Source organism: Pseudophryne corroboree, chromosome 1 (genome assembly GCF_028390025.1).
Source record: "Pseudophryne corroboree isolate aPseCor3 chromosome 1, aPseCor3.hap2, whole genome shotgun sequence".
NCBI classification, from domain to species: domain Eukaryota; kingdom Metazoa; phylum Chordata; class Amphibia; order Anura; family Myobatrachidae; genus Pseudophryne; species Pseudophryne corroboree.
The window spans coordinates 825,614,891-825,634,845 of record NC_086444.1 but is presented as its reverse complement, the minus strand read 5'-3'; the positions used below and the strand labels follow the sequence as shown (position 1 = coordinate 825,634,845).

The 19,955-nt window shown below is 47.6% G+C and overlaps 1 protein-coding gene across 1 annotated transcript; it reads right to left on the bottom strand.

The window, feature by feature from the left end:
* Nucleotides 1-212: 212 nt before the first annotated feature.
* Nucleotides 213-19,183, bottom strand: LOC135049898 (neurofilament heavy polypeptide-like). The gene is made up of 4 exons (XM_063955876.1): nt 19,070-19,183; nt 9,615-9,792; nt 1,371-2,036; nt 213-399 (listed from the first exon to the last, which is right to left on the bottom strand). Exons 1-4 carry the CDS (start codon nt 19,181-19,183, stop codon nt 293-295), a joined length of 1,065 nt encoding a protein of 354 aa, XP_063811946.1. The 3' UTR covers nt 213-292.
* Between the last annotated feature and the right edge of the window lie 772 nt (nt 19,184-19,955).

The following is a 19,955-nucleotide window of genomic DNA, read 5'->3' as shown; positions in this document are numbered from 1 at the left end:
ATAATGTTAAATAGCATAATTTGGAGTGGAGTTGTAGTGTGTGAATGTATGTGTTTACATGTTTTTGAAAACAATAAGCTACTAACTGCCTTAATTTGTATGTAAATAATAAGCCTAATAATCGTAAATTTGTTGTGTTTTTTTTGTAAGTTAACCAATTTATGCTTGGCAATATGCTGTTCTTTTATTGCATTAAAAAACACAACAAGCGCTTAACTGTAAAAACGATTTTTTTTTATTATTTTATAAAAAAAAATTGTTTTTAATATCTCAAAAATCAAACAAATGAAAATTAACAGAAATTTTGCAGCCTTTCTAGGTCTGCCAGCATGGCCTGCAAATGGGCCTTTAGGCTGGCCACGATGCCTGCCAGGCTTGTGGGATCTCCAACGGCACCATCTGAAATGCAGAGGAAAAATAAAATTTACAACATAACTAACATTACCTATTACACCAGCAATCCACAAAGCACACTTTCATAGCAAAGGAAATACATCATGGATGTTTGAATGTAAAAACACTAGCATACCAACACACAAGCATGCCCAGCAATGTTTGTCATTGATAAATTACAATGTGTAAAAGTGTACCACACCATGATGTACATTTACTAAGATGGGAGTTCTATTTAAGATGGGACATTGCCCATAGCAACCAATCACATTCTACATCTCTTCTAGAAGGTGCTAAATAACTGAGACGTTGATTCTGATTGGTTGCTATGGGCAACATCCCATCTTGAATAACACTCCCATCTTAGTACATGTAACCCCATGCTGCCCTTCATTCACATCTGGAGTGAAGCAGACTTGTCTTTTGTGGTGTTTGCCCTGCATCATCACACTGCATATCAACATCTTCAGAAGGACAACATATCCTAGCATGCCCACACTCCCTGAAAGGCTGCCTTACTACCTAAGGTCAAACAGATTTTAAAATTTCAAAAAAACATTTTGTGAGTGTAACTTACACAACACAAATCATTGTGTCCTTAGCCTGGCTAACAAAGTAAAGCATGCGAGTTGAATGTGCAAATATTAGGAATACCCAGGCACAAGTGTAAAAGACCTACAACATACTAAACTCCACTCAGGTCTGTTTCACTTACAACCTAGCACATATAAACCCTGTTGTCCTGGCAACCCTGTCGACCTAATGAGTGTCGACCTAGAGTGGACAGCCTAAACATTGCACACATAGACACTGTACATCTAATGATACTCACATAAATGTTAATGCAACATCTATACCATGAAGACGAACACAAACATTTTTCCTTGGTCCAAGATTGGCCACAGTACAACACTGCATGTATTTTATTTTTAAGTTTAAGTAGGTAACCAATACATTTTAAATGTTGAAAAACTTACTCTCATCTGCCACATGCGGACTCCCCGGAATCTCAGCTGGGGCTTCTGCTGCCCACTCACTGGGTGGGGAAGGGGGCTGGATGGAGGAAGGAGGCTGGATGGGGGTAGGAGGGTGGATTGGGGAAGGAGGCTGGATTGGGGAAGGAGGCTGGATTGGGGAAGGAGGAGGGATTGGGGTGCTTTTTTCAGAGGGTGGGACTGATTGAGAGGGGGAGGGGGGCGGAGAGGCTGTTTGGGCAACAGAGGGGGAGTGGGCCAGAGAGGGGGACTGGGAAAGAGAGGGGGAGGGGGCCGGAGTGGTAGTTTGGCCTTCAGAGGGGGAGGGGGACAGAGAGGGGTATTGGTAAAGAGAGGGGGAGGGGGGCTGAGAAGGGGACTGGGAAGAAGAGGGGGACTGAGAAGGGGACTGGGAAGAAGAGGGGGATTGGGAAACAGAAGGGGAGGGGGGCTGAGAAGGGGACTTTGAAGAAGAGGGGGATTGGGCAACAGAAGGGGAGGGGGGCTGAGAAGGGGACTGGGAAGAAGAGGGGGATTGGGCAACAGAAGGGGAGGGGGGCTGAGAAGGGGACTGGGAAGAAGAGGGGGATTGGGCAACAAAAGGGGAGGGGGGCTGAGAACTGGCTTGGTCTGGGCTCCCAGCAGCAGCAGCTTCCCGTTGTGCTCGCCCTAGAATGACATATGTAATATTTAGGTTGTAGCATGAAAAATTTAAACAACAGCATATTCCTCACACACTGTTCTATCCCATGTTAAAGACACAGGGGTAACATTAATACGTGTTTTTATTTTTTAAACTGGTGATGTTGCCCATAGCAACCAATCAGATTCTATGTAACATTTATTAAGCTGCTTCTATCAGATAATAGATAGAATCTGATTGTTTGCTATAGGCAACATCACCAGTTCTTAAAACCTCCCACCTTATTAAATTTTGCCCACTGAGCAAGTTATTGGGTTCAGGTGACAGCCTGTGTAGCAACTCTGTACAACAACATTCACTTTTTCAGAAGCACCTTGCTACACAGTCAGTACTGCTTGCCCTAACCACACACACTGTGTCATGTTTATTCTACAATAGTTTATTGTCAGTGTGCAAATTTTCACACTATCACTAAGTGAAAATAGGCAAAGTTTATGCTAAAAATCTCAGTGTTATTTTATGTAATATGAAACTTACTGCGCCTACGTATGTCACGGATTTGTTGGCGGAGTTCCGCCAACAGGTCCGGCGTGTGCCTGCGGAGGTCGCTCCAGCGCCTCTCCAACTGAATGATGGTCCTCCTGCTCCGGGCGCGGGTTCGCAATAAGCGGCAGACCTCCGCGTAGGCCTCCCGCTTTACCCTATTTGGGATAAAGGGCCCTGCGCGGCCTACGCGGCGGTCCATTACCGCTACCAGGATGCGCAGCTCGCGGCGGGTAAAAGCTGCTGCACGCATGATGGCAATGGCGTTTTCCATATATGGGCTTATATTTATAGTGTGTGTGGTGGCATGTGATTGGTTGTAATTGCATGGTGTCATCTGTAATAAACTTTATTGATATGTGTACATTAATGTGCAGGACAGTTTGTACAGTTCGCATGGGCGGAGATTCGCACCCGCGGACACACACACACACACATATCATTGAGATATGGCTGCAAATCTTAAACATATAAGTCTATATATATATATATATATATATATATATATATATATATATATATATATATATATATAAAACAACACACACACATTTTTTTAGCCCTATTTTTGGGCTTAGAAAAAAACAACTAAGTGTAACAATCTGTTTACTCACCACATTTTGCTGGAACAAACAGCTACACAAAGTCACAAATTTGTGTTTTTTTAGGATCAGATGGTGTGGCATTTTTATGGTAAACAGATGCACAAGCCAAACAGAAAATGAAAAAAAAAAAACCACACACACAATTATTGTTGTTTACATTCAAAACTACAAAAGTAATTTTAAAAAAAAAAACACATTGTATACAACAATCTTACACAACATACATGATAAGGAGAACATTACAGAAAAAAACTACTGAAACAATATAAAATACTCACAAAACTCACTCAGAAATGTGCTCACTCAGAAATGTCCACCTTGCTTCAGTAATTTTCTGCATACACACACACAGGCTGCATGCAGGGCGTTTATATACCAATGCAACAATTACTGGACCAATTTGCATAATATACACCTGCGCGGAATTCCGCACCGGAAAACACACGCAGCTATAAATAGTTAAACACTCGTGCATACACACATGCCACCAGCAACATGGCTACTCGTGAGCAGATGGCAGCAGAGATGGACGAGGTGCAGAAGCAGATGGCAGCTTTAGCACATCGAAGCCTAGCACTGCGGAGGCAGATGCTTGACTTTGGCAATGCTGATTTAGAAATAGCAGGACCCAGTACTAGACAAACTCCATCTTCTGATACCCAGGAGTTAGGAGTGAATCCCCTGCCAGACATAGATAGTGGGGAAACTGAGGGTGATTTCGGACTAGCAGCTCAAACACAAACTACACAAGCAGCTAGTGAAGAGGAAGATGGTGAGGAAGGACAGGACGAATGCTCACAGGCTACATCCAAAAAAAAGAAAAGACAGCCCGCCTTCACTAAGAGGGAGTTACGGGTTTTGGTCACACAGGCCATGCAAAAAATACATAGAGGACCCAAAAACATGGGTGCTGCAACCAAAGAGAATTTGGAGGGACATCACTGATTCTGTTAATGAAGTTGGCTCAATAGTCCGCACCTCGCAGGAAGTTCGAAGACGGTAAGTATATATTGCCAAAACATTTTCTGTGCCAAGTATTCTTAAAAAGTTAGTTAGATGTGATGTTGCCTATAGGCAACCAAATGCATAACATGTGTACTATATATTAAAGCAGGTATTCATAATTTTTCTCTACCTTGCCCCTATTTTCCCCCACATATGTAGTTGGGCCGACTTCAAATCCCGCCTGAAGGGCAAGAGGTCTGCGGAGTGGAATGCCTCGAGGGCAACAGGGGGAGGTCCATCTGCCACTGTGGAATACACAGATCTTGAGGAGATGGCGATGGACCGTGTGAGCTACGAGGAGGGGGTTGGGGTGTCTCATATGGACACGGACCTGCCCGAAATACTCCATGCACATGACTTGCCAGGTAAGTTTACACACATATTCCTAAAGAAATATTTTTTTTGTTCCAAAAGTCTCATTGTTTTTTTCTACTCTTTTTCCACTTATTCTTCTATTTGCTTCGAACATAACACAGCACAGGTGGGTGAGCAGGTAGAGTCACAGGAGGGTTATGAGGCTGAGGCTGAGGTGGGGGGACCTAGTGTCTGTGCCAGTGTGGGACCACACATTCCATCTGTCCAGATACCCACTGGCCCCCCCACCCAACCCTCTGCTATCCCGGAAATCCTGACTGAAATAGCCAGGTATGGTGAGAGCCTGAATGCTTTTCAGGACAGGATGCTCCGGGAGGTAAGCCAGACACCTGCCCGGCTCACTGAGCACAGAACCAGTGTGGAGCAAGGTGTAGCTCAACTCTGCTAAGGTCTGGCAGAGATCAGGCAGGGCCAAGATCAACTTGCCTCCTCCTTCCAACAACTTGCCAATTCGATTCGGCAAGGGCTCCAGGACATCGCTGTCTCCCTTGCCCACAGTGGCAGAGAGCCAGCCACATCGGCTCCCTCCCCTCCCCCTGCCCAGGAAGAACATCCCACTGGGCAGGGCCCTTGAAGGTCGCTCCGCAGACCGAGCCATGAAGAACTACATCAGGCGGGGGGGGGGGAAAGAAAGTGATGTCTCTCCAGATGGGCAGCACCCATGTTTTATATGTTGCCTCTATGTTTTTTTTTATTTTGGCTTGTGTGGCCAGAATGTAGAACTCCCTCAAAGTGAAAGGTTTTCTTTAAATTGTAGCCTGTGAGTTATTTGGACCTACACCTGAGCCATCTTCCTCTTCCTAGCGTGCTGTGTATGTTTGTGTTTGTGTGTTGGTTCCGGAATCTACCTCAGTTCCCCTAAAAGTTTAGTCTGGCTGGGGGTTCACTTAGTTAATTTAAAACATCATATTTTGTCAGAAGATGGGGTTACCATAGTACTGGGTTCTGCTATGTGCATTTTGCCACTGCCATCTGCTTGCTGCTATGTCCATCTCCGTATGTGATGCTCATTTGTAGCCATGTTGTGTTGGTGATTTTGTATTTTTTTTTTTAAGTAAACAAAAATTACTTTACAATTGTTTGTGTGTTTTATTAAAGATTATGCACTCAGGAAAACTGTGCCCTGTAAACTTGAACATGGCATATTGACATTTGTGGAACAAGGGAACAATCAGAATATTAAGACAAACATTGCATATTGTAATTTAAAATCTGTATGCCTTGCACAACACTTAATTGGCCATATAAAAAACAAAAACAATTAGGAACTTGGGTTACTAGGGGCAACATGCCATAGTATTAGATATGGACACATATTCCCACAAAAAAACAAAAAAAAATCATTAAGTCACATTAAATGTAGGCTGCATTATGTTGCTCATGTTATTTGGTATGTACAAAGGAATATGTCTATGTCGAGAAGATTTAGCTGATGTAGTTTATAAGTTTGTTTAGTCACATTTGATATTATTAAACAAATAATTAAAACATGCATTTAACATCAGTTAATTTTTATTTGTCCCAAAAATACAGTGCATTATTTGTGAGTGTGTCAGATTTATTTAACAATACAAATGTTAAGTGGCCATATAATTGCTGTTTGTAGTATTTTGTAAGAGCAGTGTTAGGCGAGTAATTGCTCAACAGGTGAATTCAGTTGCTAATTAAAGCAGACACACACTTGTAACAGTACTTCGCAAGTGCTGAGTAGCTGCAGACTTACTCTTCGGCTGCGTCAAGTTAGCGAACATTTGTTATGTACTTTTACCATAGGATACGCATTTTTGCCAAAAACACGCCTACTGCTGGTTGCATACTCCCACACTAGCCGCCCACTTTCACGCCCATTTCGTTGGATTGCGAAGCCGTGCCTCTGCCACGCCTCCGTCACTCCCTGTTTTCGGTTATGTATCACGAGCAGATTTTCGTTTAGTAATTCTGCACAAGCGTCGTGTCGCTCGCTTTGCGCATGCGTATTTCCGCTTTTGCGCATGCGCAGTGTGAGATTTTTTGCCATTTGCGATGCGATGAACTGCTGCGAACAACTCGGAATGAGGACCTAAATTCAAGTTTCTTACACTCACTTACAAAGCTATCACCCATTCCTGTCCCATGTACATCTCTGACCTCATCTACCTTCATACTCCCGCCCACCCTTTTCTACTCCATACTACAATGGCAACTAACGTTCGTTTTTTGCCACCCTGATGCTTATTTCAGTGTCCTGTCCCCTGATGCAGAAATATTTATATACCTTGTACTTGTCCTACATTGTCTTGTAATGTATGTTGCTGTTTTCTTGTTTTGCTCATTTATACCCCTTTTCCACTACTGAGCACGGGTCGCAGCCGGGAGCCTGACACGGGTGCTATCCGGCTGCGACCCGTGCTCAGCCCCCTTTCTCTCTGCGCTCACCAACCCGGCATATTGCTGGCTTGGTGACGCTGCTAGTGACGCGGCAGGGGCGGTGCTGGGAGATCACATGATCTCCCAGCACCACCCTTCATTACAGTGTGAACGGGAGCTGTGTCGCATCGGCACAGCTTCCGTTTACTTTACACTACACAGCTTACCGATTGGAACACGTGTTCAACCCGGCAAGCTACCCGGGTAGGATTCCCGGATCACTTGATCCAGGAATTTGCAGGGGGGACCGTTTCCACTAGAAAAAAAACCACGGGTAAATGTGCACCCACGCGCATTTACCCGTGTTTTTAGAGCTAGTGGAAAGAGGTATTATTTACGTACTTTGTTAGGGCTGTTTTCCAGGGCATATCACATCTAAATACAATGTCACTATCACACAGCTCAAAACTAATATACCCAGCGTGATGAAGATTTTGTTTGGAGGTGTAATAACTAAGGGGGTCATTCAGGTTTGTTAGCAAACCAAAAAAAGCAAGCAACTAAGCAAAACCATTCTACACTGCGGGGAGGGGGGGGGGGGGGAGCATATATAACATGTGCAGAGAGTTAGATTTGGGTGGGGTGTGATCAATCTGAAATCTAAAATGCAGTGTAAAAAATGGAGCAGCCAGTATTTACCCTGCACAGAAACAATATATCCCAACCCAAATCTAACTCTCTGTGCATATGTTACATCTACCCCACCTGCAGTGCAACATGGTTTTGCCCAGTTGTGTGCCTTTTTTGTTTGCTGACAAACCTGATCAAGGCCCTGAATGGGGATTTTCAATTACGCATACCTCCCAACATGACCCTCTCTAGGAGAGGCAAAATGCTCTACTTCTGGACTTCCCTCTTCATTTATGATTGCCATCACCTATGTTGAACAGGTTACTGGATAAGAAAGGTGTTTCACCACAGGTGATGGCAATCACAAATTAAGAGGGAAGTCCAGGAGCAGAGCATGCTGTCCCTCCTGGAGAGGGTCATGTTGGGAGGTATGAATTATGTATTTATTTTTAAATCAACTGAAATACTTTAATTATCACAGGTGAATTCCAATCAATTGATTATGTGACCTCAGAAAACAGCTAATCACAGTGGTATATCTTAGCAAAGGGAGTGAATATTTATGAAATCAAGAAAAACTTTTGTTTTAATTTTATTTAAAATTATTAATCAGTAGCAAGAATTCATTCTTAATTTCCTTACAAATTTGTTTTATTCAATGACATAAGAGAAGAAATCAAGGAAAATGGGGTGAATACATTTTGCGCCAATGTATATAATTCCATACCTCCCAACATGACCCTCTCCAGGATGGACACAATGCTCTTCTTCTGGTCTTTTCTCTTAATTTATGATTGCCGACATCTGTGATGAACAGGTTAATGGATAGGAAGGTGTTTCAGCACAGGTGCCAGCAATCATACAGTAAGAGGGAAGTCCAGGAGCAGAGCACTGTGTCCCTCCTGGAGAGGGTCGTGTTGGGAGGTATGTAATTCCATGTTAGGTTTTATAATTTATGTTTATGTATTTACTCTGGCTGCCCATGATAATGAATTGCAATGTATTATTAAATAACTTTGCAATCCTGAAACGTGTTAAACTGAAAACCCTCTAATTGTGTAATAAAAGACACAAATATTCACTTCCACCATATGACCTACATACCATCAGTAGGTGTACCAACACATTTCGGATACTTCTCAATGAGGGGTAGATGTATGATTGTCCATTCTGTGCCTCAGCGGTATCTACATGTTATGTGCTGCAGGTACCGCTTCTCTGTGATGTGTGATGGCGGCGGTATGTGTCAAATGCCATTCTCATTATTTGCTCTTACTTTTAAGATAATACGCTGATGTGCACTTAAATGTACGAACGGTCAGTATCACAGTGTCTAATGCGCCCTACACACTCGGCGATGTGCTGCCGAGCTGCCCGACCGCCGATACGGCCAACCCGGTGGCGGGGGGGCAGTGAAGTTTCTTCACTCCCCCCGTCACCCGGCTCCGTAGACGTGCAGGCAAATATGGACGATCTCGCTCTACTGGCTGAGGGTTGAGTCTAAAAAGGCACCAAGTGGGTATTGTCCAAAGATTATGTGCCTTTAGGACATGGTCCATCAATTAAATCACTCCCTTATGGGTATTTCAATCCAACGCTGCCTTTCATTCTCCCTATTACCACAGCCTGTCCCCAATGTGGATAACTCTACTCAAGCATTCATTAGTCATATACTGTATATACAATGCAGCCAAATGTGCTGTTGCTGCTAACTGGAAAAAAAGTGGATTCACCCTCTGCACTAGACAGCTCTATCTAGCACACCTAAGATCTAGTATATATATCTAGATATGGAACAAGAACGGGGCGAGCAGGGCACATGCCCTAGGCACTATGACCGGCCAAGCAGAGGGGGTGCCATGGGCTAGGGTAATGTACTAATGCAAAAAAATAAAACTGTGTGTAGGCACTATTCACTTGCAGTATACTGTTCTTAAATCCTTCAATATTCGTGAGTGGTACACCAGGAAACACACCCTCTTAATTGAGAACTTACATTAGGGTTCTCACCCACAGGCCAAACAAGGTATCTTTAACCCCTGATATAATTTCTTCAATATGTAATAAAACGGGATAACTTCATAACATATGATCACTTACATATTAATTCTGTCACGCGTTCACATAAGGGTATCTTTAGATCGCCCCAGGAAACAGCTGTCCAGTCTAATGTACGGTCCAAAAAGCTGATGTTTAATATTAAAAGTTGATATACAGTAAAATCATGAAGTTTGCAGCACAGCAAGAACAACAATGGGAAGCTGGTCTCCACTCGCGGCTAAGTCCGGCTGCAGTCACAGACAGGGTACAGATGATATGCACCGATCACTCGATCACTAGTGAAGTTCGTTGCTGAAGCTGGTTACACGTAACGGCAGATCTCTAACATGTTTCAGGGTTTCCTATCCCCTTTATCAAAGAGTGCTGCTTGCTCCAACAGTTCAGGTTTATATAGGCCAGGTCTCCAAGTCATGTGATCGCTCTGTCCATTCACAACAGTCACATCACACCAGGGGTATAATTAGCAATCAGCTATTTCTAACTGCAGTACCTGCTAATAAACACATCAATTTCCCTAATACTGGATGGTAACAATTAGATGAATATTTTCAATCACATAGATATACAAATGAATATACATATAAAAAATACAAATACATAGCAGGCATAAAAAAGTATTTATAAATAATGTACTACCCGGCGGAGTGTCATCCTGTCGGGTGTTTGTGTAAGATAACTGCCCTACTCCATCTTTGCTCCCAGAGCTCGGGACTGTCCAGGTGTGAGTGCGGGGTCGACACAATGCAGCCAGCTGGGTAAGTAAAGCAAGGACAGAGGTGCCGGGCTGTAGAGGTGCCGCGCACACTCCGCTGCTGTCATCTCCCTGACTGTTGCTGTGCCTGTCACTCAAGGTACTGCAGCTCCGATGCCCTGGGTCTCACTTCTTATCGTGCTTCCCAAACCCCCATACACACACACACTCGCAATCGCGATAATAATAATTATACATTTTCACTTCTAGCCTTATCATGCGCACAGCAGCACCTTCACAGCCTTCACCCCTCCCCCACCAGAACAGTACCACAGACTGCCTACAGCCCATCAGAACAGCAGTACAGACTCCCCTGCCACAGCCCCCCCCCCCAGTAGAGCAGCACAGCCTTCCCTGCCTACAACCCCCACCCATAGAACAGCACTGCCTCCCCAGCCCACAACCCCCCCAAGAAGAGCAGCAAAGTCTCCACTGCCCACAAACCCCCCAGAACAGTAGCACAGCCACCCCTGCAAACAGCCCCCCATCCAAGAACAGCAGCACAGTCTCCACTGCCCACAGCCCCCCCCCAGAACAGCAGCACAGCCTCCGCTGCCCACAACCCCCACCCAGAAGAACAGCACTGCCTCCCCCGCCCACAACCCCCTTCCAGAACAGCAGCAAAGTCCCCCCCCCCCCCCCCCCCCAGAACAGCAGCACAGCCTCCATCCCAGAACAGCAGCACAGTCTCCACTGCCCAAAGCCCCCCAGAACAGCAACACAGCCAACCCTGTCAACAGCTCCCATCCCAGATCAGCAGCACAGTCTCCACTGCCCCCCCCCCTCCCCCCACCCCCCAAAGAACAGCAGCACAGCCTCTCCTGACCCCCGCAACCCCAGAACAGCATCACAGCCTCTTCTGTTTACGATCCCCCAGAACTTCAGCACAGCCTCCCCTGTCCAGAGCCCCCCAGAACAGGAGCATAGCCCCCACCCCCACCCCCCGAACAGCAGAACAGTCTCCCCTAACCACAGACCCGCCACCCACCAGATCAGCAGCAGTCTCCCCTGTCCACAACTCTCCAGAAGATCAACACAGCCTCCCCTGCCCACAGCCCCCTCAGAACAGCAGTGCAGCCTTCCCTGCCCATAGCACCCCCAGAACAGCAGCACAGCCTCCTTTGCCCACACTCCCCAGTACAGCAAAGCAGCCTCCCCTGCCCACAGCCCCCCACCCCAGAACAGTAGCAGTCTCCACTGTCCCCATCCTCCCAGAAGAGCAACAGTCTCCCTTGCATGCAACCTACCGAACAGCAGTATTATACTGTACTGTGCTACCTTTCCACTCTATATTATACTGTACTGTCCTATCTACTCTGTACTGCACTAACCACTCGCTATTATACTGTACTATGCTGCCCTAATCACTCTGTATTATATTGCCCTGTACTGTACTATGCTGCCCTAACTACCCTGTAACTGTACTGCTCTCTCCAGTGTCACCCACTGCCTATCACCCACTGCCTCTCCCCAGCATCACTTACAGCCTGTCACCCACTGCCTCTCTCCATCACTTTTCACTGTGTCACCCACTACCTCTGCCCAGCATTACCTAGTGCCTGTCACCAACTGCCTCTCCCTAGCATCATCTACAGCCTGTCACCCACTGCCTCTCTCCATCATCTCTCACTGTGTCACCCACTGCCTCTGCCCAGCATTACCTTGTGCCTGTCACTCACTTCCTCTCCCCAGCATCTCCCACTGTGTCACCCACTGCCTCTCCCCAGCATCTCTCGCTGCCTCTCCCCAGTGTCACCTACTGCCTGTCACCCAGGCCCGGCGCTACCCGCTCAGCAAAGGGATGCAGTGCAGGTAGGCGCCAGGCAGGAGAGGCGCTCTACCTGCTCTGCATCCCCGCTGATGCACCTGGGCCCCCTGCAGCTGCTGCCAGCTACTGTGCCTGTCACTGCATGACAGGCAGCGGCGCCGGCAGCTGAAAGCCTCCTCTCCCTCTCCCCTCCTGTGACAGTGACTGATCGGATGCAGAGGGCAGAGCTATACGGATGGAGGGGGCGGAGCTACACGGACCATCAGACTGCAGTGCCACAGAGGAGGACATGCTGCTCCAGATCCTGCCAGCCATGGAGAGTAATTGAAAAAAGTGTGTGTGTGTGTATTTATGTATGTATGTATGCGGGGGAGGGGGGATGTGAATAAACTGCACTTCTGTGGGCATTACATGTAAGCTGTGCTACTACTGGGGCATTACTACTGGAGCGTTATGTGTAAGCTGCGCTACTACTGGGGCATTACGTGTAAGCTGCGCTACTACTGGGATGTTACATGTAAGCTGCATTACTACTTGGGCGTTACGTTAAGCTGCACTACTACTGGGGCTTTACGTGTAAGCTGCGCTACTACTGGGGCGTTACGTGTAAGCTGCACTACTACTGGGGCATTACGTGTAAGCTGCACTACTACTGGGGCATTACATGTAAGCTACACTACTACTGGGGCATTACGTGTAAGCTGCACTACTACTGGGGCATTACGTGTAAGCTGCGCTACTACTGGGGTGTTACGTGTAAGCAGCGCTACTACTGGGGTCATTATGTGTAAGCAGCGCTACTACTGGGGTCATTATGTGTAAGCGGCGCTACTACTGGGGTCGTTATGTGTAAGCAGTGCTACTACTGGGGTCATTATGTGTAAGCAGTGCTACTACTGGGGTCATTATGTGTAAGCAGTGCTACTACTGGGGTCATTATGTGTAAGCAGCGCTACTACTGGGGTCATTATGTGTAAGCGGCGCTACTACTGAGGTCATTATGTGTAAGCTGTGCTACTATTGGGGCTGTTATGTGTAAGCGGCGCTACAACTGTGGCGTTATGTGTAAGCTGTGCTGCAACTGGGTGTAGTATGTTATGTCGGCGGTTGGGACCCTGGCACCCAGCATACCGGCACCGGGATCCCAACCGCCAGCATACCGGCAGCGGGGCAAGCTCAAAAGAGCCCCTTGCAGGCTCGCTGCGCTCGCCATGCTGCTAGCACGGTGGCACTCTGTGCACGCCACGCTATTTATTCTCCCTCCAGGGGGTTCATGGACCCCCCAAGAAGGAGGTATACTGAGCGCCGGGATCCCAACAGCCGGCATATCAAATACCACCTCTACAACTGCGGTGTTATGTGTAAGCAGCGCCACTACTGGAGGAGTTTTAAATGGGGGTACAATTGTGTGGCCATGCCCCTTCCTTGTGAGACCACATCCCTTTTTCGACGTGCGCTGTCCCTTTGTAAAGTATGGGAGGGAGCAAATTTATAGTTTGCAGGGGGGCGCCGAACACCCTAGCACCGGCCCTGCTGTCACCCACTGCCTCTCCACAGCATCACCTATAGCATGTCACCCACTGCCTCTCCACAGCATCACTTACAACCTGTCACCCACTGCCTCTCCACAGAGTCACCTACTGGCTGTAACCCACTGCCTCTCCCCAGAGTCACCTATTGCCTGTCACCCACTGCCTCTCCCCAGCATCTTCCACTGTGCTACCCAATGCCTCTCCTCAGCATCACTTGACTGTTACCCACTGCCTCTCCCCAGCATCTCCCACTGTGTCAGCCACTGCCACTCCCCAGCATCACCCACTGATGCAGCTGGAGATAACATAATTGGGTGGGCGGGTTGTAGGGAGGACATCATAGGTTTCAACATCCCAAATAAAATCTGCATAGTTCGCAGAGTTGGCGCTAGAGCAGGGCTGATCGGCGACATGACAAGTGCCCCAAAATGGGGGCCGCAGTGAGGAGGACTCAGAGTCTGAGTACTGAGGAGTAGGATGACCCAGAGGATCTCATCTCAACTGCTCTGCCTGCCTTCCTGCGATTTTATATTGCAGTGGTTATCTACTCTAAGGTGCCTGGCCCTGGAGCAGGGTAGGTAGCTGTAAGTAAACTCTGCGGTGCACAGCTGAGAATAATTGATTTGACTGTCTCTGTCTCCAGTCTTAGCCATGTTAAGGACCTTAAGGTGGATGGTGGGCCTGAACTTGTACTGCATGGCATAATCAGCTCTACTACTGTGTGTCATATGTGTAATGGGCACTTATACTCAGTGGCATAACATGTATATGGGGTACTACTACTGTGTGGTGTAACGTGTACATGGGGTACTACTACTGTGTGACATGTTTATAATTTATAAAAAGCCACCCTGGGGCCGACCCTTGCTTAAATAGTTAAGGGGGGAAAAAATTATCCCAGGTCTTACTTAATAAATAACAAATGAGCCCCAGGCCTTTTTTATTTATTGAAAAGCCCAAGGCCTGGTATTGGCAAGACGTGAAACCACACCCCCTCTTGGGCTGGCCAAGCCCCTCTCGGCACATGCACAGATGCACTGCAGGTACCATCTAAAGATGCACAAAGTGGACATATGAATCCTTTTGCATTCAGATGCACACTTGTACAACAGGGGAAGGATTTTAACTAGCATTAGCAAATGCGACTACGGCAAAAGACGCTAAAGCGATCATAACTCGTGACTCGGAATAAGGCATATGCAGGACTCACTCCTTATCGTGCTTCCCAAACCCCCATACACATGCACTCGCACACAGCAGCACCTTCACAGCCACCATCACCTCGCCCCCACCAGAACAGCACCACAGACTGCCTACAGCCCATCAGAACAGCAGCATAGCTTCCCCTGCCCACAGCCCCCCCCCCCAGATTAGCAACACATCCTCCCCTGCCTACAGCACCCCCCCGCCAGAAGAGCAGCACAGCCTCCCCTGCCCACATCCCCCCTCCCAGAACATTAGCACAGCCTCCCATGCCCACAGCCCCATCCCAGAACAGCAGCACAGTCTCCACTGCCCTCAGCCCCCAAGAACAGCAGCACAGCTTCTCCTGACCCCCCCCCCAGAACAGCATCACAGCCTCACCTGCTCACAGCCCTTCAGAACTGCAGCACAGCCACCCCTGTACACAGCCCCCCCAGAACAGGAGCACAGCCTTTCCTGCCCACAGACCCCCCACCACCAGAGCAGCAGCGTAGCCTCCCCTGCCCACAGCTCCCCAGAAGAGCAGCACAGCCTCCCCTGCCCACAGCAACTCAGAACAGTAGCGCAGCCTTTCCTGCCCATAGCACCCCCAGAACAGCAGCGCAGCGTCCCTTGGCCACAACCCCCAGGAGAGCAGAGCAGCCTCCCCCTGCCCACAGCCCCCCCACCCCAGAACAGTGGCGCAGTCTCCACTGTCCCCAACCCTTCCCTCAGAAGAGCAACACAGTCTTCCTTGCCTAAAACCCCCCAAACAACAGTATTATACTATACTGTTCTGTCTTTCCACTCTATATTATACTGTGCTGTCCTGTCTATTCTGTACTGCACTAACCACTCACTATTATACTGTATTATGCTGTCCTAATCACTGTAACTGTATGGCACTCCCCAGTGTCTCCCACTGCCTCTCCCCAGCATCTCCTACAGCCTGTCACCTACTGCCTCTCCCCAGCATCACAGCCTGTCACCCACTGCCTCTCCCCAGTGTCATCTGCCTATTACACACTGCCTCTCCCCCAGCATCTCTCACTGTGTTACCCACTGTTTCTCCCTAGCGTTGTACCAAAAAGTAGCACTCATTTGCAGTACTCTGGTGTGAAACCCATTTCCCAGTGATTTTCCTACTAAGCATGCGCAAAATACCAGGAAATTGGACACCACATCATTTTGTCATTGCTGCTCCTAATGCAGGACTCCAGAGGGGTAAATAATCAAGAAATAATAATCAACTTGCAGGGAGTGCAGTGTGGGGCTCCCCTGGGCCCATGGGCCCGTGTGCACTGCACACTTTGCACCCATTATAGATATACCACTTATTATATGCTCCACTAGAGCATGGACTGTTGTGAATGACTGACATATATTCTGGAAAGAGATGTGTAATATATGTGTGCTACAAAAATAACTGTTAACCACATGCCTTATGTGGTCACATCAGATGCAACCACACAGGACTGGGCTTTCACTGACATGGTCGCATATGATGTAACCAGTCAAAAAGCCTACTGTGCAGCTGTAGGAAGACAGGCACGATCCTTCTGATTCCTGGTTCCCTCCCTCCAGTGCCTGCTGTGCTGCCAATAAATGCTGATTAGTCAGCCCGGTACCATCCCCACCCCACGGCTGCAGACATTAGTAGCTGCTAGGGATACATTAAAAAGCGTCCCTCACCTCTCCTCTGGACGCCCGGAGAACACAGAGAGGAGCAGACGCCCCAAAAAATGTGAAGTCGTAATGGTCGCGATGTTCCGATCATCGATGGCCACGTTGTTCTGAACATCAATGTTTGTGCCGAAGTTTATTAGAAACATTTTTGCTAGATTTTTTTTTTTTTAGTGTATAAAATCATATTGGATATATTTTAAATGTATGTTCTTGGGTGTGGCCTAGCTAGCAGCCGGAGAGTGAGTTCCTGGTGTGAAACCCATTTAACACCACTTTCCTGGAGTTGGAACGGACCTCGGTACCCAGCAGAGCCACCCGACGAGGCGCACAGCTGTGGGGTACAGATGGCGGAGCCGAGGGGGGGCACTTTTCAGTGTCTTCGCGGGTTGCAGCCTACCACCTTTTCAAGACCGCAACCTCAAGTTGGAGCCCTTGCCTGGAGGGCGCACTCAGCCAGCCAGGACTCCGGACATCTGAGTCACCGACCAGCAAGGTTAGTCCAGGAACCAGGGACCTACAGGGGTGTGATCACCCCCTCTCTGTGAGCTACATAGAAGCAGAGGTTTTGTGAGGATTGATTTCCATTGCAGGTGGGACACGTGGCAGGGGACTCTGGCAGACATTAGTAGTCCTCCACCACAAGGTTCCCGCTCCCTGCTGCTGTATTCTGAGGCTGTATTCTGCTCCCCACAGGCTCTACCTTATTCTACCACAGGTGGCTACTGCCTTCTAATGTATTGGGCCTCTTGCAGTTTATCTATTGGGGCTGGGTGAAGCTGCAGGTGCTGGCACAGCCGCATTCTCAGAGCCATACCACCATCTCTCCTATTACCTTTGCACACCTGTTAACTGCAGCAGAGGCAGAACTCTGGGAGGCAACGGAGTCGGCTGCCGCCGGGCTCCTGCTTTAAAGGGGGCACCTCGCCTCCGTTGTCTCCAGTTACGTGATGGCAGCAATGAGTCAAACTGACTCATTCCTGTACAGTAAGCCGGCCGGCCGCAGACTGTGATGCGGTCCCTCCAGCACTCACCTCCAGGAAGGCATGGCACTTGTGCGCGACTGCAGTGGTTGTGAAAGTTGGGAGAGGAGCTTCTGCTGCTGCGGGAGGAACGGGGGGACAGACGTGCAAGGCGCTGTTATGATAAGAACAGCCGATACAGCTACAGCACTCACCTCGGATTCCCTGTTGTGGCTGGCGCTATATGTACATACATATATACTAGTCACCAATGACCCCATTCTGCCTCATCCTGTCCTCCACTCTGACCTCCATTGCCACTGCCTGCTCCCCCCCCCCCCCTCCCTTGGCTAAGATTGTGTCTATGGGCTTCTCCTGCGTTTCAAATAGATCCCTCCTAGTGGCACGTGTCTGCCCACGCATGCACAGATAGGACTCCAGGAATTCCTATCATAGCAAAGAACAGCTCTTACCGCAAGAGCTGTCCTTTGGAATTTTCTTCAAGCATACGCCGTTATGCCTGCGAAGAATGGTGCGATATATATATATTCGTCAAGCTAAATATTGGTGCTCCTCCACCTCTATATATATATATATATATATATATATATATATAGCAAGCAAGGTGTTCCTGTTAGAGGTGGTGAAATATCATTCCAATCCCTCAATTTACAAGAACAGGCGGCACTCCTGGGTCTTGGTGAAATAAGTTCAAGTGTATTTGAAAAAACACTAAGATAGATGGCACATTACGCCAACGTTTCAGCGCCACGCAGGGCGCTTTTTTTCAAGGCTGTGTGCTATTGCTGCAAACAAAAAACAGAATAATGTGTTTGTCTTACCTTTTAAACCCTGTGAGAGGAATCGGCTGACGGTGCTGCGGGCACTGGCGTCCAGCGGGGCTTCCGGTAGGCGTTCCCTTCACTCAGCCCCGGACGTGACGTCGCTGGTTGCTAGGGAACCCCGCGGGCGTCCCTGCTGCCGCAGTTAACTCATCTATCTTAGTGTTTTTTCAAATACACTTGAACTTATTTCACCAAGACCCAGGAGTGCCGCCTGTTCTTGTAAATTGAGGGATTGGAATGATATTTCACCACCTCTAACAGGAACACCTTGCTTGCTACACATTGCTTTTGTGGAAGGCACCAGGGCAGATGTGGATTCTAATGAGTGCCTACTAAATCAATCTTATATATATATATATATATATATATATATATTTGTCTATATATAGGTGGGGGGGCACCGATATTTATCTTGCCACCAGGCGTCTGGGACAAACTTACGCCACTGAACTGCAGTAAACAGGATGATGTCTGTGTAGCGGCATCCTCTCACCTGTATCGCTCCTCTATGTTGTAAGATTAATATGCTGTATGTCATATGGAACTGTGTAACATATTCCCTCTTATTGCTACTGCCAGTGCTTACCCTTTTTATTCTCCATTTTATTCCTCATGGCTAAACACCAGAAGGACCCGGCAGGGGTCCCCTAGTTAGCTTTTTCAAACACCCTTCCACAGCAAAGGGCGGTAAAGATAGTGCTACCCTCTGACAAAGATCATAAGCAGCTTACTGCGCTAAGTGCACCCTTTGAGTCTATGCCATTGACTCACTTTAATGAGTGACTTGGGTGATGATGCCTCACTGACCTTAGGCTCCATGAAACAACTGCTGTCATCCTCTAAAAAAGATATTTCTATAGAATTAAAAGCTGCGCTGCAGGACATGTCAGCAATCTGTAGACGCTATAGGCCATCGCACTGATCATCTTGAAAATAAACTAGAGGAAGTGGTTAAATCGCATAACGACCGTATCACCCTTCATGAGGAACTAAAGGCAGAGGTTACAACCCTGCAGAGTAAAGACTGGTGACTTTGAATAAAGGTCGTTGCACAACAATATTAAAATCCGTGGCATAACTTAGTTGGTCTCAACATGATCTCAAGTAATTTGTTACAGATCTCTTTATGATTCTGCTCCCTATGACTCCTATCACTGACTTTCACCTTCTGGACTGCATTCATCGACTTCTTAAGGCAAGTAATGCCTCAGTGGGCATTCTCAGGGATACTGTGATGTGCTTCCACTATTTTCATGTCAAAGAGACAGTTCTATGAGCTGCCAGACCTTTGGATACCCCTAATCCTATTTTGGGGGACCTCCTCATTTTTGGTGATCTCTCTGTGGCTATGCTGGCCCTTCGCAGGTTCTTTTAACCAGTTACTAGAGCTCGGAAGGCTGACATTCTGTGGTGCCAGTATTCCGGCGATGGGATGGGATTTCACTGCCTGTTGGGATTCCGGTGTCGGCATTGTGACCACCGGGATCCCGACAGACAGTCTCGTGATCGCCTCCCCTTTCTTTGGTACTACCTTACATGCACTGTTATAAATGTATGACACATTTTACATATTGGCTTATTCTTCTAGTTAATACTGATGCTTCTTCTGAACTTTAGCCTTGGCTTGTTTATTATTCTATGCCATGTGTCACAAATC

Coding starts and splice junctions, on each gene's coding strand:
- LOC135049898 (XM_063955876.1), bottom strand. CDS start 19,183: ATGTCCTGCAGCGCAGCTTTTAATTCTATAGAAATATCTTTTTTAGAG. Junction 9,793..19,069: donor CACCCAAGTCACTCATTAAA/GTGAGTCAATGG, acceptor AGCCGGACTTAG/CCGCGAGTGGAGACCAGCTT. Junction 2,037..9,614: donor ACGCGTGACAGAATTAATAT/GTAAGTGATCAT, acceptor ATGTCATTCTAG/GGCGAGCACAACGGGAAGCT.